At 43.2% G+C, this 24755-nt stretch overlaps 1 protein-coding gene across 1 annotated transcript in view; it reads right to left on the bottom strand.

The window, feature by feature from the left end:
* Positions 1 to 924: 924 nt before the first annotated feature.
* The window catches only part of XPNPEP2 (X-prolyl aminopeptidase 2), a 36932-nt gene continuing 13101 nt past the window's right edge, over positions 925 to 24755 (bottom strand). Inside the window, exons 9-21 of the mRNA XM_044268959.1 lie at positions 18825 to 18906; positions 17281 to 17476; positions 16947 to 17036; positions 16066 to 16175; positions 15863 to 15940; positions 15104 to 15175; positions 12659 to 12719; positions 12263 to 12332; positions 10956 to 11060; positions 10606 to 10665; positions 9663 to 9739; positions 3825 to 3923; positions 925 to 1628 (exon numbers count right to left, since the gene is read on the bottom strand). Coding sequence (XP_044124894.1) covers positions 1437 to 1628; positions 3825 to 3923; positions 9663 to 9739; positions 10606 to 10665; positions 10956 to 11060; positions 12263 to 12332; positions 12659 to 12719; positions 15104 to 15175; positions 15863 to 15940; positions 16066 to 16175; positions 16947 to 17036; positions 17281 to 17476; positions 18825 to 18906 — 1292 coding nt within the window. The 3' untranslated portion in view covers positions 925 to 1436. The remainder of the gene's footprint in view (positions 1629 to 3824; positions 3924 to 9662; positions 9740 to 10605; positions 10666 to 10955; positions 11061 to 12262; positions 12333 to 12658; positions 12720 to 15103; positions 15176 to 15862; positions 15941 to 16065; positions 16176 to 16946; positions 17037 to 17280; positions 17477 to 18824; positions 18907 to 24755) is intronic.

Here is a 24755-nt window from a genome sequence, read left to right as displayed (position 1 = left end):
GTATCTGGATGTGATTGCTTTTATAATTTCATGTAATTAAAAAATTTGCATAGCCACTGAGTTGTTCAATAAAATGTATCTGTATAGCGCCACCTGCTGTTTGTTTTCTTTATTTCTTTGTCCTGCTCACTGAGATGGCCGCATATGTTAAGTTTTGCTATATAAGACGCACTACGTTTTATAAAGCGAAAAATATGTGGCTGTGCGCCACTGTCAAATGGACCCTGTGTTCCCCCCTGCAACCCCTATAGCTACACCACTGTGTAGTAATACATGCTGGATCTGTATCTCCTCACCCCAGTAATACATGCTGGATCTATGCTTTCCCCCCCAGTAAGATATGCCAGATCTGTGTGCCTCTCCCAGTTAGACATGCTGAATCTGTGGGTCCCTCCCAGTAATTCATGCTGGATCTGTGGGCCCCTCCCAGTTAGACATGCTGGATCTGTGTGTCCAGGATGCTGCTGTCTTCCCCCACAGACAGTCTTGTATGTACTATCCTCCTTCTCTACAGTCTATGTGAGCTGCCCTTCATGGATGCTCTCCCTTCTCTCCACACTCTGATGTATCAAATACAATCCCTCCCCCTCCCTGCTGCCATCTTTCGCATTGAATGAAAGGTGGGGAAGAGCAGAAAGAACCATTAGAAATGAACAGATTTATCTCAGATTCAGTAGCACCAGCAGCTAGATGAAGGACTTACACATACTCTGCAGCAGAAGAATGTTAGGAAATGTATAATTATGAACATTTAGAAAGTTGATTAATTTAGCATTTTGGAAGGAAATGCAAAGAACTGAATAGACACTGGAGAGGTGGCTACAATGTGTGCGGCCCTCTCACTGAAGGGTATGGGGGATAGCAACACATTGATTTATACAGTAATATCATAGACATAAATGACAGGTCACACCATTATTTTTGTCCACCACTTTTTATTTAAAACTTGTCTTAAAGTCTCTCAGTTACAGGAACCATTGATAAGACGAGGTATGATGCACAAGGCGCCCCATGCCTCAGTACAGTGTAATGAAATACATTCTCATGAATACTTGTTCAGCCGACAGGATGTCTATGTCCAGTCTGTCTCAACTGCATCTGTACATCTGCAATATTCACAGTAACTGCCCCATTGTGGTATGTACACAGGATGACAACCATCTTATCTGCAGATCTCTCCTAGGGCTCCTTCACATCACAGTTCTTGATTTAGAGAAGGAGAATAACAAAAATTGGAGAAGTGCCAGATCTGGCACATAACTGGTGAACACAGCTGAACTGGCTGCATAGACTACAATGCCCGTTCGGTTTCCGTATGGGATCCTTTTTATTACTGGATGAAAAAGTCCTGCATGCAGGACTTTTTTGTCCAGTATTTTTGACGGAATGTTGACAGAGCTTTCAATGCAGATGTGAAGGAGCTCCTATGATAGAGTCTACTGTAGGCCTAGGTTGGTGATGAAGGTTCCGATGAGGATACCAATAGAGGCTGTGATGAAGTTTCCGTGGGACAATAATGGCTTTGTGTTTTCCTCCAGCCATTTGAACGCCTCATGAAGATTTTGTTTTTGTAATTCAGGTCCCAGAGTTTTTCGGATTTTCTCGTAGTATTTGTCTACATGTTTAATCTAAGGACAAACATAGTAAGAAGATACATGCTGTAAGTCTTGTTTCTATGAACAATGCCTTCAACCCACTGAGCTTTACTTACAATAGGATGACCATTGCCTCAACCCAATGTCCTCAATCACATGATCTATGTCCCCAATAGTATGATGCCAATCTTCTCAATTATCTGATGTAGCCCCCAATAGTATGATCAGTGCCCCAGCCCAATCTACTCAGTTATGTGATCTAAACCCCCAATAGTGTGATCAGTACCCCAGCTCAATATCCTCAATTATCTAATATTTGTCCCTAGCAGTATGATCAGTGCCTCAGCACAATCTCCTCAATTATCTGATCTATGCCCCCAATAATATGACCATTGCCCTAACCCAATGTCTTCAATTATCTGTTCTAGCCCCCAATACTATGATTAGTGCCCCAGCCCAATCTCCTCAATTATCTGAGATATGCCCCAATAGTATGATCAGTGTTCCAATCCAATCTCCTCCGTTATGTGATCTATGCCCCCAATAGTATGATCAGAGCCCCAGTCCAGTCTCCTCAATTATCTGATCTATGCCCCCAACAGTCTGATCAGTGCCCCAGCCCAATCTCCTTAATTATCTGAGCTGTGCCCCAATAGTATGATCAGAGCCTCAACCCAATCTCTTCAATTATCTGATCTAACCCCCAATAGTATGATCAGAGCCCCAGCCCAGTCTCCTCAATTATCTGATTTATGCCCCCAATAGTATGATCAGTGCCCCAGCTCAATCTACTCAGTTATGTGATCTTAAACCCCAATAGTATGATCAGTAGCCTAGCACAGTGTCCTAAATTATTTGATCTATACCCCCAATAGTATGATCAGTACCCCAGCTCAATCTCCTCAATTATCTAATCTGTGCCCCAACAGTATGATCACTGTTCCAATCCAATCTCCTCAATTAGATAATATGTGCCCCCAACAGTATGATCAGAGCCCCTAACCCAATCTCCTCAATTATCTGATCTATGTCCCCAATAGTATGACCATTGCCTCAACCCAATCTCTTCAATTATCTGTTCTAGCCCCCAATAGTATGATCAGAGCCCCAGGACAATGTTCTCAGTTATCTGATCTGTGACCCAATAGTATGATCAGTGCCCCAACCCAATCTCCTCAATTATCTGATCTATGTCCCCAATATTATGACCATTGCCTCAACCCAATGTCTTTGATTATCTGATGTAGCCCCCAATAGTATGATCAGTGCTTTAGCAAAATGTCCTCAGTTATCTGATCTATGTCCCCAATAGTATAATCAGAGCCCCAGGACAATGTTCTCAGTTATCTGATCTGTGCCCTAATAGTATGATCAGTGCCCCAGCCCAATCTCCTCATTTATGTGATCTATGCCCCCAACAGTATGATCAGTGCCCCAGCACAATCTCCTCAATTATCTGAGCTGTGCCCCAATAGAATGATCAGAGCCCCAACTCAATCTCCTCAGTTATCTGATCCATGCCCCCAATTATATGACCATTGCCTCAACCTAATGTCTTCAATTATCTGATCTAGCCCAAAATACTATGATCATTCCCCCAGCCTAATCTACTCAATTTACTGAGCTATGCCCCAATAGTATGATCAGTGCCCCAGCACAGTGTCCTGAATTATTTGATCTATACCCCCAATAGTATGATCATTGTTCCAATCTAATCTCCTCAATTATCTAATCTGTGCCCCCAACAGTATGATCAGTGCCCCAGCCCAATCTCCTAAATTATCTGAGCTGTGCCCTAATAGTATGATCAGAGCCCCAGGAAAATGTTCTCAGTTATCTGATCTGTGACCCAATAGTATGATCAGTGCCTAAGCACAATCTCTTCAATAATCTGATCTATGCCCCCAATAATATGATCAGGGCCCCAGCACAATGTCCTCAGTTATCTGATCTATGTCCCAATGGAACGATCAACACTCTTGCATATAACCAATAACTCAACTCAATGCCCTCGACCATTTGATCTGTGCCCCAACAATATGAACTATACCCCAGTGAAATGACCAGTACCTCTTTGTTGTGATCACTGCCCCCAATTATGGTCAGGCATAAAAGGGAATTACAGACGACAAGTTATAACATTAATACATTTGTCTGGATTCAATTATAGGGAATCGATCCCTTATGATCTCTCTTTCTCCATGAGACATGTCTGCGCTCACCACTCACCTGCACGTCTGTCATCAGGCTGGTGTCTATTAACTTTCTGTCATATGGGACTAAGGTCACAGTCTCAAACGTGAGATACTTCTCCCCTCCAAATGTATTCTGCGGGCAGAGAGTAAAAGGAGGGAGCGAAACATAAAAAGGGTTAATCAGTGTTCCATACACTAATTGTTGCTATAGGTATGTGCCACAGAGACAACTAAATAACTAAAAGGATGGCAGTTGCCAAGAATTGAAGATATAGTCAGTCTGCCCTCTAGTGGCCATCATCACAATCAGCAGGAAGCAATGTGAAGGTATTTCCCATCACCTTTTTTTGCACTGTATTGAAAAGATTAGGTGAGGTCCCCTATGTACCATGAGATGTGTTAATATATTTTAAGGGATTTAATTTAGTGTTTTGTATTTTATTTATTTGTTTTATATATTTACTAGCAGAAGGACCCGGCTTCATCTATTTCATTTAATGTTTCTGTGTATCCCCCATAACAGTGACCTCTACAGCACCCGCCCCCTTAACAGTTAACTCCACAGCCCACCACCCCTTAACACTGACCCCCCACAGTGCCCCGCCTCCTTAAAATGGGATCTCCACAGCAGCCTATCCCCTTAACTTTGACCTTCACAGCAGCCCGCCTAGGGCGGCCAGACGTCCGGTTTTAGGCCGGACAGTCCCGTTTTCAGGCTCCCTGTCCTCCGTCCGGTGCAGGGCCTGGACGGGCACAGGGATGTCCATCCTTACAGTAGCTGTGGCTGACTGAGGGGGAGAGAAGCACCCTGGCTGCCCCCAGCTCACCTCCCTTCTTCCCTCTCCTCCTCCCGTTTTTTTTGTCACCGGCGATGGGGGCATGTCTTCACGGATGTGAGGGTGTGGCTTCATCGAGGTGGGCATGGCCTGGGGCATGACCGGTGAGGTCCGGATTTCTTGGGTGAAGCCAGTGGCCACCCTAAGCCCGCCCCTTTAACAGTGAGTTTCACAGCATCCCACTCCCTTGACAGTGACCTCCTCAGGGGTCCGCCCCCTTAACAGTGACCAATACAGCACCCCTCCCCTTAACACGGACCTCCATAGGGGACCGTCCCTTTATCTGTGACCTCCACTGTTCCCTGCCCCCTTAACAGAGACTTCTACAGCACCCATCCCTTTAATAGTGACTGCCACAGTACCCCGTTCCCTTAACAGTGACCTCCACAGTACCCTGCCCCCTTAACAGTGACCTCTGCAGTGCCCGCCCTTTTAACAGTGACCTCCACAGCGGCTTGCCCCTTAACAGTAAGATCCTCAGTGACTGCCCCTTTAACATTGAGCTCCACAGCAGCTGCTCTTTTAATAGTGGCCCCTGCCCACTCAACAGTGACCTCCACAGCGTCATTCCCCTTTAAGGCCAGGGCTACATGACGGCATGTGTCGCGTAACATTTTGTCGCACCAATGTCGCGCAACAATTTTTATAATGATAGTCTATGGTTTTGCACTGCAACATGCTGCGACAGTAACACGACAGTCGCAAAAAATCCATCCAAGATTGAATTTTTAGTGACTGTCGCGTCACAGTCGCGGCATGTCGCAATGCAACACCATAGACTATCATTATAAAAATTGTCGTACGACACATGTCGTCGTGTAGCCCTAGCCTAAAGCTGACCTACAGCGGTGAAGAAAAATGGCTGGGTTGTTATGGAAACCTGGAGTAAAACTGTGTGTATGTGGAGACTAAGTGCCTGGGAGCTTCTATTGGCTGATAAGGGACATGTGACCGTGTGTATGGCAGTTGGGATATGAAGATGCAGGTCATTATTGGGGAATATCTCAGGAACGGTACATCCTAAAGAGCTGAGACCCGGTCTAAAACCTTCCTAGTCACCTGATGTACCTGTGTGCCAAATATGGTGAAGATCGCTCCAGTCGTTTGGTCGCGCATAAAGAACAGACAAACAGACGTCGGGACAGATGGACACTCATTTTTATAATATAAGAGATATATATATAATTTTAGACTTCTCCCCTTCCCCTTTAAAATTATAAACCAAAAAGTTAGGTATCAGCAGGAAATTTCTAAATTTGTTTGATCTGTCCTGCTCTGATCAAGTTCACTGTGTCGAATAATCAATGTCCTATGAACCAATGTCCTGAATCCGATCTAAACTCAGCCATGTTTTTCAAAAGTAATACACGATATGGCTGCTATGATGCCATAATGGTGGGTGACAACCTCTGAAGGGGCTGTAACAGTGGCCATATTGGTTGTCAGCAAGCTGTAACAGATATATCGAAGTGCCGCTCACTACAATTTATCATAACCTGACAGATCGTTGTCTGATTAATGCTTTTTAATTGCCGTATTTCTACTGTGCAATATTTACCGCCTTATTGATGTCGGATTTTACGGAAGTTTTTATAGTAAAGGATGGAGAAGTGACGCATTTCATCATCTTGTAGATACATTTGAGATAAATTAGGGAAGTGTCATCATGTTGTTGAAATTGGGAAACGCTGAGCAAATCTTGGCTTCCCACCTTTTTATTATTATCCTTGGTGTGAACGTGGAGCAGTTTTATGATCAGATGTTATAAAATCCGTTGTTATAAAAACAACTGTTTCTGTTGAACTCTGGTAAGATCTGGTCTCCATCTACAGTCTACATATTGGATCCTTTCTGGTACTTTATTGTTAACTCCCACTAGTGGATAATCATCCTAAAATATGGGTGCTTTGGCTCATGACCACCCATGGTACCCAAATTTTCAATGAACTTTGTAGTTGTCTTGCGGCTTTTGCTACAATTGAGGCAAAGTTACAACAATAATGCCCAGTCCCCGACATAAATGTGTGCAGGACATGCACAAGGACCCTGAAAGAAAAGGTCCCCTGCAGGTCCTGAAGCCAGAGGGCAGTAAGGAGAATCTGCAGAGGAGGAGAGTGTGCATTGCTGTGTACAGTTATGGGGTCTGTACAGAGTCGTCAGGGGTCTGATCTGGGTTACCTATTTAGGGGCTTTGTCTGGGGTCTGATTTTTATAAGGGGATCTGGTTTGAGGTCTGTATTTGCTTAGGGGTCTGATTTGGAAACTGCAATAGCATAAGGGGGGGGGTCTGTATTTGTTTAGTGGCTTTAGTTTGGGGGGCTGCATTAAGATTGTCTGGGGTCTGTATTTAGAGGTCTGTTCTAGAGTCAGAATTTATTAGAGGATCTGTATTCAGGGAATCTGGGGTTTGTATTTAATTAGGGGATCTGTATTTTTTGTAAAGGGAAGTGGGTGTGGACCCACAGGGGGTCATTTATGATCAGATATATGCCACAGGCACAGATTCTGTCGCACATCATGGTGCAACAGAATTTGCGACTTTTCTAAAAAAAAAAGTGGGCGTGGGTCGGATGCGGAAGGGGACCGGCCAGTAGGCTTGTATCATTTACCATTTTCTACACCTGGTTTAGGCATTGAAAATAGTCTAAATTTAAGACAGCAAGGACGCTGGCTTACATTTAGAATCTGCGATGGATGCGCCAAAGTTATGTAGAGGCCGGCGCCTATTCATAACTTCAGCAATCCACCATCAGCTTTAGGGCTTATTAAGTCTAAAACACTTAATAAATGTGCCCCACGGTGCCAACTAATCAGTTTTAGTGTTGATCATGAATATTCGAATTGCTAATTTTTATTGCGAATATTGGCACTTCGAGAATTCTCGAATATTTTGAATATAGTGATATATATTCATAATTTCAAATATTCAAATTTTTATTTTAATCAGTACACATGATCCCTCCCTGCTTCTAGCTTGTGGGCCAATGAGAAGGCTGCAGTATCTTTGACTTTAGGAGTAGTGTTGATCGCAAATTTTCGTAATTCGAATCAAAGAGATCATGAAAACTCAGATCCAATGGTATATTCTAACCCCCAAGCGTTCCCATGGCTTGTCGGGGAGGAGTATGCCAAAGAGGAACAACTGTACAGATAAAAAAAAAAAAAAGACAAATATTCTAAAAAACTAATATATTTGTTTTTTTAGAATATTCATAATATTCTAAAACAAGAATATATAGCAATATAGCGAATATTCGAGATTTTTTTTTATCAGTACACATGATCCCTCCCTGCTTCTAGCTTGTGGGCCAATAAGAAGGCTGCAATATACTTGACTTTAGGAGTAGTGTTGATTTAAAATTTTCATAATGAAAATTTTCATAATATAATAATTCGCTATATTGCTATATATTCTTGTTTTAGAATATTATGAATATTCTAAAAAACAAATATATAGCGAATATAAAAAAAAGAAATATAGAGCAATTTAGCTAATATAGTGTTATAATCTTCTTTGTCTAATAGTTGTAATTTTTTTCTCATCTGAAGCTCAGATTGGAAAAACTATAAAAAATAAGATTATAGCACTATATTAGCTAAATTGTTCTACATTCGTTTTTTTTTCGAATATTCGCTATATTGTTATATATTCTTGTTTTAGAATATTACAAATATTCTAAAAAACAGATATATATTTGTTTTTTAGAATATTAGTCTTTTTTTTTTTTATCTGTACAGTTGTTCCACTTTGACATACTCCTCCCCGACCAGCGTCCCCGTCACCATGGGAACGCCTGGGGGTTAGAATATACCATCGGATCAGAGTTTTCACGATCTCATTGATTTTCATTACGAAAATTTGTATTACGAAAATTCAAAAATTCGCATTATGAAAATTCGCAATCAATACTACTCCTAACGAATATTCGAATTCGCAAATATTCTACGAATATTCTACTAAATATTTGCGAAGTATCGCAAATTCGAATATGACCCCTACTGCTCATCACTAATCAGTTTTACTTTGAGCTAAATCCAAGGGCGCTGCCCCTGGTATTCACTATTTAACCCCTGTACAGTGATCTGGACTTCGTTGCAGGGAACCAACCAGGCGGCTACCTCCTGACGTAGTCTTAGTATAGTTGGCAGCTGACTCATGGAGGTCAGAGACACTGGTGTAAAGCACCAAGTGATCAGGCACCAATATTAGTTTGAATGCAGTCCATGGTCAGGGCAGGCTGAGTACGTGTGTAATTCACATACTGTGGCATTCCCAAAGTATGGGCGGCAGCATAGCGCAGAATAATTAGTCACCTTCGCTAATTACTAGACACTAGAAAACCTAAAGCTCAGGCAAGGAGGTGAAACCATTGATCAGCTAAATAGGGGGACTGGTGATCAGCATCTTAGTCAGCAGCCGAACAGGGAGCAAGAGGAAAGGATTAAATGTAGCAGTGCTGAAGAAAAGCTCACCGAGCGTTACTCACATTACACACAGGGAGAGTGAAGCCATGGAGGCACCTTCCCAGGAACGCAGGGCAGCGGCAGATACAGACCACCAGCCTAACATTTATTCAGGGGAACTGGTCTGTGGTCTGTATTGGTTTTGGGGAATCTTAATATAGGGACTGTAATAGTTTAGGAGTCCTTATTAGTTTAGTTGGGGATCTGGGCTCTGTATTTGATTGGCCCGTTCTGGAGCTTCAGCCCGTATGTGACTGAGTAGGCATTTTCTACATTACAAGAGAAGAGACCGGTAGGGGGCCATGAAGCATCAGAATGGGAGCGTCGGGGGTCAGTAACATGACTGTTGATTTATTTAATTATTTATTGCATGAAGAACCTTTTCATTTTTTTAACATAAACCTTCAGACAATCCCTTTAATCCACTGTGGAAGGTCCAAGATTAACCAGAATGAGGCTTTGTCAGAGCTGTCTCTTTACACACTATACGCCATTGACCCTCGCATTATGTATGCAAGACGCTAATGACTAAAGCATCGGTGACAATTCCTGTGAATCCTAAAGTAAGATACCTTGGTGTCTGCTTCCACCACCACCGCGATATCCTCAATCCGAATTCCAAAATATCCATCATGATAGTATCCGGGTTCTAGTAGGAAAAATTAAAGGGATATTGTGAAGGTATGAGGGTGCAAAGGCTGCAGTCTCACCTCCACACTATTGTTTGTATAACAGTTCAGACCACACTGTCCCTACAATACGACCAATCACAATCCTGCTGCACAGTACAAGCCCCAGGGTCTCAGTCATAGTGCCAGAAAGGGATGCAGTTGAGCTCCTAACAAGCTCTGCCTCCGATGCCACCAGATGTAAGGCAGCTATCCTCTAAGCCAATGTTCAACCCTTTAAACAGGCCTTTAGACATGATTCGGATATTAAATAAGACAGTGCCTCATCTGCAGACAGCTGTTTTGGGGTGATTGCCCCTCATCGGTGCAGATTAGAGAGAACTGGCTTAACTGGGTAAAATGTCTAAGTCAGGTTTTGGGGGATAGAGCGCTTTAATCGGCTTGAGGAGGCTTATAGGCAATAGATGCTCCTCTGGAATTCTGGGAAGAACGGGGTGAGCTCTTAGAAAGCTCAAGGAGAGATAGTTCCCCCAAAATCCTGACCTAGGCCTCTTAACCAGTCCACCCTGTACTCTTTGCTCTGCACTGATGAGGGGCAATCACCCCGAAACAGCTGTCTGCAGATGAGATGCTGGCTTATTTAATATCCGAGTCATGTCTCAAGGCCTGTTTACAGGGTTGAACATTGACTTATAAGATAGCTGCCTTACATCTGGTGGCATCAAAGGCAGAGTTTGTTAAGAGCTCATTTGCATCCCTATCTTTCCAGAATTCCAGAGGAGCAGGTATGGCCCAGAAGTCTCCTCAGGCCGAGATAGTACCGCAAAGTAATAGTGCCAGTCACAGTGTCTCAGTAATAGATCTAGTCAGGAGAAGACGGCCTTACCGATGGAGGTGAACATTCCTTTTGTAAAACCGATATTGTTGCTCTGCAATCCCACCGGCCCTAAAATATTCAGAAATATTGTGAAATAGGAAAAGTGCAGAAGACGGAAGCAAATGTATGTAAGAAGAATGGGCTCCACCTGCTTCCAAACTACAGCCCAAGTATTGAGGGGAGAGACTGCTGTGTTATAATAATAGTAATAATAGTAACAATATAAATATTACACAAAGTGATCATAATTCATATTATTACTGCTCCTAGTATCAATATAAATATTATACATAGTATTAATAAATACTACTACTAATAATAAGCCTCCTCTTCCTCTGTTCTCTCAGCCGCTGACTTACATTCATGAACAGCAAAGAAGTTTCCGATGCCGTGTCCAGTTCCATGGCCGAAGTTCAGTCCCACCTCCCACAGCGCTTGTCTGGCTATCGATTCAATGGCTCTGCCTACAATCCAAAAATCCAGACATCAGTCACCGGACTCAGGATGACTGAAGAGTAGAGATGAGCGAATCCAACGAAGTGGATTTCGATCCGAATTTCAGGATTTATCTGAATAAATCGGGCCATGGAGCAGCGGAGAAGCCAATTGTCCCATTACTTCTGGTCCCTTAACAAGTGGGAGGCACATATGCAAACTGCTGTAATTCCTGCACCGTTCACCTGATTTGGTTCGTTTCATTTCACATCCATTGTGGTGGTTTATAGAGCCAAAAATGTTAGAATTGTGTCGATATCCTAATATTTATGGACCTGACTGTAGTGTCAAAACTAAAAAAATTCATACTTACCTCTTCCATTTGCTAGCGACGGGCCACCAGCCTCCATCTTGACTGAAGATCTCAGCCGAATTCCCGTGCGTGGTGACGGATGAGGTCACCACGGTGGCTGGCGTGATGATGTAATCTCGCGCCGCGCAAGATTTCGCCCCAGATCTTTGAGCAAGATGGATGCGGCCGAGCCGTCACAAGCAAATGGAGGCGGTAAGTTTGATTACATTATTTTTTTGAATGTTAATTTCACACAGTTTTTACATTCAGATGCCGCGATCAGCTATGAACGCGGCATCTGAGGGGTACAATGACGGGGGGGGGGGGGGGCACTATCGCAGCTCTCTGTCATTGCACCGGCTACTTACAAAAAATTTGCTTTTTTTGTAAACTTCGGTGAATCAGCCAAATCGAGCTTTTCATAAATTCGCTCATCTCTAATGAAGAGTAATTAAAGGAAACTTGTATTTAAACACATAATCAGTTATCATAGAGCCCATAGGGGAGTGGCTGCTGGCCGGGGCGTACACACATCTGATAGGTGACAGTCCCCACCCCAGGCGCTGCTAGATGCGCTGTCTGCCGCCATTGAAGGGACGCCACTGTTTGCCGGCAATGTCCGTGCTATTTAGGTCTCCTGTATGTCGGACAGATCCCCGGTAATATTGGCTGATAGAGACAGGTGTCATTGCCGGCTCGGCGCTTCCCTTAGGATACGCGGGGGCGTCACTCCTATTGGTAGCCGTGAATATTGACACTTTTTGATACATTTTATATAATATTATCGCCCCTTTCCTTTAGATTGTGAGGTATACGCTGAGTATGAGGTGCTCTCATAGCAGGGACTATAACCCGTAGAAAGTAACAGTCGGAAGATACCGGGAGTGCGAGGTGGAAACACCAGTCTGCTGAGCTCCAGATTCCCCATCAGGACCCGCGTGTACGCCTCCTATAGGATGAGAGAGACACAACAGGAAGAGGACGATTTTAGTGGTCGGGGTTACCCTTTAACCAGAATGCTTTGTTCTCATGGTAAAGCAGGTTCCCACCTTCCACCCTTCATACGAACAGTTCCTGCTTTTATATGAACCGGGATAAGGGGTAAATTTACTGGAAATGACATAATGGGGGGGGGGGGGGGGGGGGCTGACAACACCCTGACCCCAGCGTCCTCCATGACACCACTGTGTATACAGAGTCCTCCTCCTCGGATATAACTGCGACTGTTCTCACATTTTTCATGTCCCCACAAATAACAGACATTTGACGTTTAACCTTTTCAAAGTCCGTCGGCGTCCCCCAGTGAAGCGTCCGCGTGATGTCTGTGGTTCCATCGCTGGAAACATTGAAAGAAAAAGAAATCGGAAAAAAACGGTGTGGATACAATATTATTACAGGGTATCGTATTTTGTATAAATTGCTACTATTGCTACGACTACTACTAGTGTTACTATTACAACTACTCCTCCTCCTCCCCCTACTACTACAACTAATAATACTACTAGTGATACCACTACTACTACAACAACTACTCCTCCTCCCACTACTACTAATACTACTAGTGATACCACTACTACTACTACAACTCCTCCTCCCCAGACTACTACAACTACTAATACTACTAGTGATACCACTACTACTACAACAACTACTCCTCCTCCCCCTACTACTACAACTACTAATACTACTAGTGATATCACTACTACTACAACTCCTCCTGCTACTACTATGACTACAACGACTCCTCCCTCCCTCCCCCTACTACTACTACTAGTAATACCACTACTACTTCAACTCTTCCTGCAACTACTACTACAACTCCTCCTCCTACTACTACTACAACTACTAATACTACTAGTGATACCACTACAACTACTCCTCCTCCTCCCCCTACTACTACAACTACTAATACTACTAGTGATATCACTACTACTACAACTCCTCCTGCTACTACTATGACTACAACTACTCCTCCCTCCCCCTATTACTACTACTAATACTACTAGTAATACCACTACTGCTACTACAACTCTTCCTGCTACTACTAAATACTACAACTACTCCTACTACTACTGATTTTACTATTACTACTGCTAATATTACCACTACTAATAGTAATACTAATAATACTTTTACTACTATTACAACTACTAATGTTACTACTACTTACACTACAACTCTTCCTACAAATAATAATACTATTATTACTATTAATGTTACTACTAAAAGTAATACCAATAATACTGTTACTACTATTAATAATAACAGTAATAATAATATTACTACTACAACAACGCATTCCCTTACTACTGCTATTAATAAATACTACTACTAATGTTACTAATACCACTAATTGTAATACTAAAAGTACTGATAATACTAATTACTAATTACTAATGCTAATGTTACCACTACTAAAGGTAATACTAATTATACTGTTACTACTACTACAAATGCTCCTACTACTGTACTATAAATGCTCCTATTACTACTACTACAACTACTACTAATACTAATGTTACTACTACTAAGGGCTCATGCACACGACCGTATGTATTATGACGTCAGTGTGCATTCTGTATTTTGCAGAACAGAACAGCTGGCCCCTAATAGAACAGTACTATCCTTGTCCGTAATGCAGACAATCATAGGATGTGTTCTATATTTTTGGGGAACAGAAATACGGACACAGAATGCACATGGAGTAACTTCCATTTTTTTTGCGGACCCTTTGAAGTAAATGGTTCCGCATACAGTCCGCTAAAAGAACGAAATGGACATGAAAAGAAAATACGTTTGTGTGCGTGAGCCCTAATACTACAACTCCTCATACTACTAGTAATAATAAAACTATTACTACTACTAATAGTAATACCAATAATACTGTTACTACTACTAATACTACTACTACTGCTAATAATAATAATATTACTACTACTACAACTCCTTCCCCTACTACTATTAATACATACTACTACTAATGTTACTAGTACCACTAATAGTAATACTAAAAATACTGTTACTACTACTTCTACTACTAATACTAATATTACTACTACTAATATTACTACTACCACTCCAACTCCTCCTACTACTAATACTACTAATAATAAATACTACTACTACTACTATTACTGCTACTACTAAAAGTAATAATAAAAATGCTGTTTCTACTACTTCTACTACTAATACTAATATTATTGCTACTACTAATATTACTACCACTACTCCAACTCCTCCTACTACCAATACTACTACTAATATTAATAATAAATACTACTACTAATACTACCACTACTAATAATTAATATTACTACTATTACTGCTACTACTACTAATAGTAATACTAAAAATACTGTTACTACTACTACTGCTAATAATAATACTATTACTACTAATAATATTATTAATACTTTTACTACTACTACTGTTACTACTAATGTTATTATTACCACTTTTACTACCACTTCTACAATTGATATTACTACCACTTCTTCTATTACAACTGATACTAAGACTACAACTGTTATTTCTACTTCTAGAACAACTGTGATTACTACTACTACCACTACTACTATTACATCTGTAATTACTACTACTATAACTGCTATTATTGCTGCTATTATTCCATCTACTACTGCTTTCATTATTTCTATTACTACTACCATTACTGCTACTGTTATTACTACTGCAGATTATAGAAATGAACTGAATACTCACTAGTACTGCCCGCCGGAATCCACCAGGTACATCTCCTTCACAGTTAGTTTGCGGTTCGTCTGATTATCTGGTCTAAAACACAAAAAGTCATCTGATGATAATAATAATAATAATAATATTTTTGCAGCAAATTGTCTAAAAAAAATTTTTTAAGCTACTTTCACACTAGCATTTTCACTGGTGCCGGCAGTGTTCAGCAAAAACGCTTCCGTTACTGATAATACAACTGTCTGCATCCATTTGAACGGATCCGATTGTATTATCTGTAACGTAGCCAAGACGGACCCGTCATTAAACTCAATTGAAAGTCAATGGTGGACGGATCCGTTTTCTATCGTGTCAGAGAAAACGGATCGGTCTTGCTCCGCAGCCCAGGACAGAAAGCAAACTGCAGCGCTCTGCTCTCCGATATGAGAACGGAGCGGAATGCATTCTGGAGACTCCGTTCTGTTCAGTTCAGTTTTGTCTCCATTGACAATGAATGGGGACAAAACGGAAGCGTTAACGCTCGTGTGAATATTAACGCTAGTAGCCTTATTGAGTCGTATAAACCATTGTTACATGCAGAATACGGGAGCCGCCATTACACAGACATACAGCCTTACTACATTGTCTGCATGGCCAGGGCGGCACCATATGTCTCTGCAAAAAATATAATTTTTCAAAAATGTTTGTCATTTACTGAAGAAAGAAACAAATGCATAAATAAACACATCACTAAATACTAATAACACAAAGCATCAGATGTTCTTGGGTCACCTGTAGTGCGGCAGAGCTGCGTTGAGGCCTCCTGCGGAAATGGTGCCAAAACTTGGTCCCTTAAAATGTGCTTGTTTCCTAAAACATGGAGAAATGACATTATTTTATGGTCTACGTCGTCCATGTCTTTAGCTGACACTTTTGTAGACAAATTTGGCGCAACGCACAACTTCTTTAGCCACGACCCTTTTCTCTCAACTTACGCTCTCAGCCCGTCAACATAATCCGCCCCACTTATTTCAGTCACCACCTCCTTCGGGACATTTTGCTCCAGCCAAAGTAAGTATTCCACGACCGCCACTGCGTCCCGGATCTAAGACGTAAATTTTTTTTAAAAAATCTAACAGAATTGAGGTAACTGGTTCACATTCTGCCAGGGGTATCCATACGGCCTCATGCACACGGCCATTGTGCGGCCGTTCCGTGCATTGGCGACAGCAATTTGCGGTCCCCAATGCACGGGCAACATTCCTGCGGCGGGCGGGACGGATCGAGACCCATTTAACTTGAATGGGTCCTTGATCCATCCACACAGTAAAACAATAGAACACCACAGAAGCACTCCAAGTGAATGGGTCGGCATCTGTGATGTGGGGTGCACATGGCCGGTGCCCGTGTATTGCGGATTCGCTGTATGAGGGCTGCAATACTGCCACGGCCAGGCAACGGCCATGTGCATGAGGCCTACGAGCACGTAGAACCAGCCCAAACCCTGCTGGTGCACACCCCCTGCTGGTGCAGGCTCTCTACTGGTGCACACCCCCTACGGGTGCACACCCCCTGCTGGTGCACACCCCCTGCTGGTGCAGGCTCTCTACTGGTGCACACCCCCTGCTAGTGCAGGCTCGCTACTGGTGCACACCCCCTGCTGGTGCACACCCCCTGCTGGTGCACGCCCCCTGCTGGTTCAGGCTCATACCTGCTCAGCTCTGCATGGTTATTCATGCTGCTTTAATGTCAGTCTGACCCTGTAAAGGGCTTGACTTTTATGTCGTGTCCGCTAGATACTATGCAGTCCCCTCTGCATTCCTATGGACCGTCCTACGCACTAATACTCTCCACCCGATGGCAGCTTTATACTCACATGGCATTGCTTCAGTAATTCTTGCTCTTTCTCCGTTTTCACTGCTTTGGTCATCAGTACTGGAGAATAAGTCTCAGACAGAAGTTTTTTCTGGGGAAAATAATAAATTTAAGTGTAAAACAGCATCAGTTTCCCAGATATTTGCATCAGATTTGTAAATCTTGTCACTGTTTTCTCCTAGCGGTAAGAGGCTCCCGTCCAGCAGATGACTGGAATAGATTGGGGCAGAAATCTCTGGGTCGTACCAAAGGGCCCAGACCCCAGACCCCCACGTAAAGTCGTTAGGATCTTGTGAAGACGATTTTGCCCGAATTTCCTGCTTCGGGGGATTTACCTTCGGAATGACTTCGTAGACGCCATAGTTGGTGTATCTGGATCCAATCCACACTTTCACGTTCCCTTTCACGTACTCTGTTACGGTTTCCCGCACTTTTTCGTAGTCCAGGATCTGAACGCACGTGGATCCTGGGCAGTTGGTGTTTAGGTAGGTGCGGATATCGTCCGTGATCCGGCTGACGTTCAGGAACAATCTGCAGGATGCCGAAAATACGTGGCATTTACAGAGTAACCTCAACTTTCGGTCAGATGCCGGGATTTAGAGGGATTGTCCACTTTTAGATACATTGAGATAACGACTGTGCTATGGAAAGTTCTGCAACCCTGGGATTCTGCAGTTCTTTTAAACTGATGATCTATCCTCTGGATAGATCATCAGCATCTGTTCGGCGGGGGTACAACACCCGGGACCCCCACGATCAGCTCTTTGAGAAGGCAGCGACGCTCCAGCAGCGCCGCGGCCTTCTCAATGTTTACTGCTGGCCCAGTGACGTCACGACTAGTATCAACTGGCCTGGGCTGGGCTAAGCTCTGTTCACTTGAATGGCCAGGCCAGTTGATACTAGTCGTGACGTCACTGGGCCGGCGGTAAACAGAGAGAAGGCTGCAGCACTACTGCCAGCGTCGCTGCCTTCTCAAACAGCTGATCGGCGGGGGTCCCGGGTGTCAGACCCCCGCCGATCAGATGCTGATGATCTATCCAGAGGATAGATAATCAGTTAAAACAAAGTGCAGAACCCCTTTAAGTTCCTTACAATTTTAATACCTCTGCTTGCTGTCAGTGAATATATACTGCCAAATAATTTCAACTCATCCTCACCAGTCACAGCTCGCATACAGTTTAACGAGACCTGTGTGACTTTTTCCTTTCACTGGGAGCAGGCAGAGATCTTATAATAGCTGAGAATTTGAAACAAAGTGTATTAGAGAGTTACATTATGCAACGATTTTTAACAAGAGACCTTTTAAAATGTGGTTCCACGGGTAGGAGGGATGGCATTTTTGCAAATGTGTGCACTTGGAAGCTGAAGGCATCTGTGTTGGTCCCATGTTCATATGTGTCCGCATTGCTGAGGAAAATGATGTTTTACTATATGCAAATGAGCCTCTAAGAGCAATGGGGGCGTCGTCATTACACCTAGAAGCTCAGCTCTTTCTTCTACTGCCGCCCCCTCTGCACTGTGATTGACGGGACCAGGTGTGATGACGTTTTCACTGCATGATCCCGTATATCAAAGTGCAGAGGCTCAGCAGTTGCAGAGAGAGCAGAGCTTCTAGGTGTAATGGCAACGCCCCCGTTGCTCCTAGAGGCTCATTTGCATATATTAAAACATAATTTTTCTCAGCAATGCGGGCACATATGAACATGGAACCAACACAGATGTCCTCAACTTCCAAGTGCACATGTAACAGGTCAACCAGTGTCATAGGGACAAAACTGCAGGATCCCACTGGTCATGGACCTTATAATAATGGAGCAGTGTATCTCCCACTTATAACAATGTATCATCAGTGACATCATGTGATCGGTGACATCACTACCTAATGGAGTCCGCGGTCAGCAGGGAGTATGAGTAGAAGAAAGGGTTGTTGGGAATATCCGCTCCACGGAGATTGAAAAGCCCTGCGAGAAACAGAAGGAAACATGTTATGAAATACATACAGATGTAGCAGAGCTGAGTTTGTCATGTATATATGATGCGCTCTCTGTAATTTTCTCTAAATGATCTTAAGTGACATCTTATTAAAGTAAAGCATAATTCTAGAATATATACACTTTTATTAGACATTTTCTCCCCACTTTCAATATCTCTGCATTCAGTGGTCGACATCTCATAAGTGCAGAACATTTCATCCAGCCTGGTGATCACAGAGGATTGTACAGAACGGATACAATTGTAGCAAACCCTCAACTGTGGTTAATATTGTTTAGCCTCTGAATGTAAACAAGGAGGATCCCATTCACTGACAAAAAGCACTGATCTTGAGATGGTGAGAAATGGGAATACCAAGTGTGTTAGAAACATTTAATTATACAGTGATTAATGTGTGCATCATGGAAATCGCTATATAGCAAATTCTGCTCTGCTACATTGTAGCTCTTGTTCTCTTTTTTTTATCTTATAAATCTTTTTATTTCAATTTTGTAAAACCGTATACATTTATACACAAATCACAACAATTCAACAATAAGAAAGTCCATATTACAAATTAGTTAATATTATAATGACTTTTTTTCTCCTTTTTTGTTCTTTTGTTTTATCCCAAATCCCCACCCACCACCCTTAGGGAGAGGGACGGGGAGAAGAAAGAAAAAAAAAAAACCTTCTAGCCCTAGTATAAGCAGGCGTGGTCCAAAAACAGAATAATCATGAACAGAGTAAATAGGAGCAACCCCAGAACAGAGTGAGCAAGGAAAGTCCCAGAGAAGAGTAAGCCAAAACCAATAGAGCAGGGGCAGTACCAGAAGAGGGTAAACAGAACAGCCACAGAACAGAGTAAGCAAAGCACTCACAAAACAGAGTAAGCAGGGGCAGTCCTAGAATAGAGTAAGCAGGGGCAGTCCAGAACAGAGTAATCAGGGCAGTCCTAGAATAGAGTAAGCAGGGGCAGTATAGAACAGAGTAATCATGGGCAGTATAGAACAGAGTACGCAGGGGCAGTCCAAAACAGAGTAAGCAGGGGCAGTCCAGAACAGAGTAATCAGGGGCAGTATAGAACAGAGTAATCATGGGCAGTATAGAACAGAGTAAGCAGGAGCAGTATAGAACAGAGTAAGCAGGGGCAGTCCAGAACAGAGTAAGCAGAGGCAGTCCAGAACAGAGTAAGCAGGGTCAATCCTAGAACAGAGTAATCAGGGTCAATGCTAGAACAGAGTAATCAGGGGCAGTATAGAACAGAGTAATCAGGGGCAGTATAGAACAGAGTAATCAGGGGCAGTATAGAACAGAGTAATCAGGGGCAGTATAGAACAGAGTAATCAGAGACAGTATAGAACAGAGTAATTGGGGCAGTATAGATCAGAGTAATCAGGGGCAGTATAGAACAGAGTAATCAGGGGCAGTATAGATCAGAGTAATCAGGGGCAGTATAGATCAGAGCAATCAGGGGCAGTCCAGAACAGAGTAAGCAGAGGCAGTCCAGAACAGAGAAAACAGGGGCAGTCCAGAACAGAGTAAGCAGAGGCAGTATAGATCAGAGTAAGCAGGGGCAGTGTAGATCAGAGTAAGCAGGGGCAGTGTAGATCAGAGTAAGCAGGGGCAGTATAGAACAGAGTAATCAGGGACAGTATAGATCAGAGTAATCAGGGGCAGTATAGATCAGAGTAAGCAGGGGCAGTATAGAACAGAGTAATCAGGGGCAGTATAGATCAGAGTAAGCAGGGGCAGTATAGAACAGAGTAATCAGGGGCAGTATAGATCAGAGTAAGCAGGGGCAGTATAGATCAGAGTAATTAGGGGCAGTATAGAACAGAGTAATCAGGGGCAGTATAGAACAGAGTAATCAGGGGCAGTATAGATCAGAGTAAGCAGGGGCAGTATAGAACAGCGTAATCAGGGGCAGTATAGAACAGAGTAAACAGGGTTAGTATAGAACAGAGTAATCAGGGGCAGTATAGAATAGAGTAATCAGGGGCCGTATAGATCAGAGTAATCAGGGGCAGTCCAGAACAGAGAAAGCAGGGGCAGTCCAGAACAGAGTAATCAGGGGCAGTATAGATCAGAGTAATCAGGGGCAGTATAGAACAGAGTAATCAGGGACAGTATAGAACAGAGTAATCAGGGACAGTATAGAACAGAGTAATCAGGGGCAGTATAGATCAGAGTAATCAGTGGCAGTATAGATCAGAGTAATCAGTGGCAATATAGAACAGAGTAATCAGGGGCAGTCCAGAACAGAGTAATCAGGGGCAGTCCAGAACAGAGTAATCAGGGGCAGTATAGATCAGAGTAATCAGGGGCAGTATAGATCAGAGTAATCAGTGGCAGTATAGATCAGAGTAATCAGTGGCAATATAGAACAGAGTAATCAGGGGCAGTCCAGAACAGAGTAATCAGGGGCAGTCCAGAACAGAGTAATCAGGGGCAGTATAGATCAGAGTAATCAGGGGCAGTCCAGAACAGAGTAATCAGGGGCAGTATAGATCAGAGTAATCAGGGGCAGTATAGAACAGAGTAATCAGGGACAGTATAGAACAGAGTAATCAGGGACAGTATAGAACAGAGTAATCAGGGGCAGTATAGATCAGAGTAATCAGTGGCAGTATAGATCAGAGTAATCAGTGGCAGTATAGATCAGAGTAATCAGTGGCAATATAGAACAGAGTAATCAGGGGCAGTCCAGAACAGAGTAATCAGGGGCAGTATAGATCAGAGTAATCAGGGGCAGTCCAGAACAGAGTAATCAGGGGCAGTCCAGAACAGAGTAATCAGGGGCAGTATAGATCAGAGTAATCAGGGGCAGTATAGATCAGAGTAATCAGGGGAAGTATAGATCAGAGTAATCAGGGGCAGTATAGAGCAGAGTAATCAGGGGCAGTATAGAGCAGAGTAATCAGGGGCAGTATAGATCAGAGTAATCAGGGGAAGTATAGATCAGAGTAATCAGGGGAAGTATAGATCAGAGTAATCAGGGGAAGTATAGATCAGAGTAATCAGGGGAAGTATAGATCAGAGTAATCAGGGGCAGTATAGAGCAGAGTAATCAGGGGCAGTATAGAGCAGAGTAAGCAGGGGCAGTATAGAGCAGAGTAAGCAGGGGCAGTGTAGATCAGAGTAAGCAGGGGCAGTATAGAACAGAGTAATCAGGGGCAGTATAGATCAGAGTAATCAGTGGCAGTATAGATCAGAGTAATCAGTGGCAATATAGAACAGAGTAATCAGGGGCAGTCCAGAACAGAGTAATCAGGGGCAGTCCAGAACAGAGTAATCAGGGGCAGTCCAGAACAGAGTAATCAGGGGCAGTATAGATCAGAGTAATCAGGGGCAGTATAGATCAGAGTAATCAGGGGAAGTATAGATCAGAGTAATCAGGGGCAGTATAGAGCAGAATAATCAGGGGCAGTCCAGAACAGAGTAATTAGGGGCAGTCCAGAACAGAGTAATCAGGGGCAGTATAGATCAGAGTAATCAGGGGCAGTATAGATCAGAGTAATCAGGGGAAGTATAGATCAGAGTAATCAGGGGCAGTATAGAGCAGAGTAAGCAGGGGCAGTATAGAGCAGAGTAATCAGGGGCAGTATAGATCAGAGTAATCAGGGGCAGTATAGATCAGAGTAATCAGGGGAAGTATAGATCAGAGTAATCAGGGGCAGTATAGAGCAGAGTAATCAGGGGCAGTATAGATCAGAGTAAGCAGGGGCAGTGTAGATCAGAGTAAGCAGGGGCAGTATAGAACAGAGTAATCAGGGGCAGTATAGATCAGAGTAATCAGTGGCAGTATAGATCAGAGTAATCAGTGGCAATATAGAACAGAGTAATCAGTGGCAGTCCAGAACAGAGTAATCAGGGGCAGTCCAGAACAGAGTAATCAGGGGCAGTCCAGAACAGAGTAATCAGGGGCAGTATAGATCAGAGTAATCAGGGGCAGTATAGATCAGAGTAATCAGGGGAAGTATAGATCAGAGTAATCAGGGGCAGTATAGATCAGAGTAATCAAGGGCAGTATAGATCAGAGTAAGCAGGGGCAGTGTAGATCAGAGTAAGCAGGGGCAGTATAGAACAGAGTAATCAGGGGCAGTGTAGATCAGAGTAATCAGGGGCAGTATAGATCAGAGTAATCAGGGGCAGTATAGATCAGAGTAATCAGGGGCAGTATAGAGCAGAGTAATCAGGGGCAGTATAGAACAGAGTAAGCAGGGGCAGTATAGATCAGAGTAAGCAGGGGCAGTATAGATCAGAGTAATTAGGGGCAGTATAGAACAGAGTAATCAGGGGCAGTATAGAACAGAGTAATCAGGGGCAGTATAGATCAGAGTAAGCAGGGGCAGTATAGAACAGCGTAATCAGGGGCAGTATAGAACAGAGTAAACAGGGTTAGTATAGAACAGAGTAATCAGGGGCAGTATAGAATAGAGTAATCAGGGGCCGTATAGATCAGAGTAATCAGGGGCAGTCCAGAACAGAGAAAGCAGGGGCAGTCCAGAACAGAGTAATCAGGGGCAGTATAGATCAGAGTAATCAGGGGCAGTATAGAACAGAGTAATCAGGGACAGTATAGAACAGAGTAATCAGGGACAGTATAGAACAGAGTAATCAGGGGCAGTATAGATCAGAGTAATCAGTGGCAGTATAGATCAGAGTAATCAGTGGCAATATAGAACAGAGTAATCAGGGGCAGTCCAGAACAGAGTAATCAGGGGCAGTCCAGAACAGAGTAATCAGGGGCAGTATAGATCAGAGTAATCAGGGGCAGTATAGATCAGAGTAATCAGTGGCAGTATAGATCAGAGTAATCAGTGGCAATATAGAACAGAGTAATCAGGGGCAGTCCAGAACAGAGTAATCAGGGGCAGTCCAGAACAGAGTAATCAGGGGCAGTATAGATCAGAGTAATCAGGGGCAGTCCAGAACAGAGTAATCAGGGGCAGTATAGATCAGAGTAATCAGGGGCAGTATAGAACAGAGTAATCAGGGACAGTATAGAACAGAGTAATCAGGGACAGTATAGAACAGAGTAATCAGGGGCAGTATAGATCAGAGTAATCAGTGGCAGTATAGATCAGAGTAATCAGTGGCAGTATAGATCAGAGTAATCAGTGGCAATATAGAACAGAGTAATCAGGGGCAGTCCAGAACAGAGTAATCAGGGGCAGTATAGATCAGAGTAATCAGGGGCAGTCCAGAACAGAGTAATCAGGGGCAGTCCAGAACAGAGTAATCAGGGGCAGTATAGATCAGAGTAATCAGGGGCAGTATAGATCAGAGTAATCAGGGGAAGTATAGATCAGAGTAATCAGGGGCAGTATAGAGCAGAGTAATCAGGGGCAGTATAGAGCAGAGTAATCAGGGGCAGTATAGATCAGAGTAATCAGGGGAAGTATAGATCAGAGTAATCAGGGGAAGTATAGATCAGAGTAATCAGGGGAAGTATAGATCAGAGTAATCAGGGGAAGTATAGATCAGAGTAATCAGGGGCAGTATAGAGCAGAGTAATCAGGGGCAGTATAGAGCAGAGTAAGCAGGGGCAGTATAGAGCAGAGTAAGCAGGGGCAGTGTAGATCAGAGTAAGCAGGGGCAGTATAGAACAGAGTAATCAGGGGCAGTATAGATCAGAGTAATCAGTGGCAGTATAGATCAGAGTAATCAGTGGCAATATAGAACAGAGTAATCAGGGGCAGTCCAGAACAGAGTAATCAGGGGCAGTCCAGAACAGAGTAATCAGGGGCAGTCCAGAACAGAGTAATCAGGGGCAGTATAGATCAGAGTAATCAGGGGCAGTATAGATCAGAGTAATCAGGGGAAGTATAGATCA

The sequence above is a fragment of the Bufo gargarizans genome, chromosome 9 (genome assembly GCF_014858855.1).
Source record: "Bufo gargarizans isolate SCDJY-AF-19 chromosome 9, ASM1485885v1, whole genome shotgun sequence".
Lineage (NCBI taxonomy): Eukaryota > Metazoa > Chordata > Amphibia > Anura > Bufonidae > Bufo > Bufo gargarizans.
Note: the sequence above shows the minus strand (reverse complement) of the source record. Positions and strands in the feature narration are given on the sequence as shown.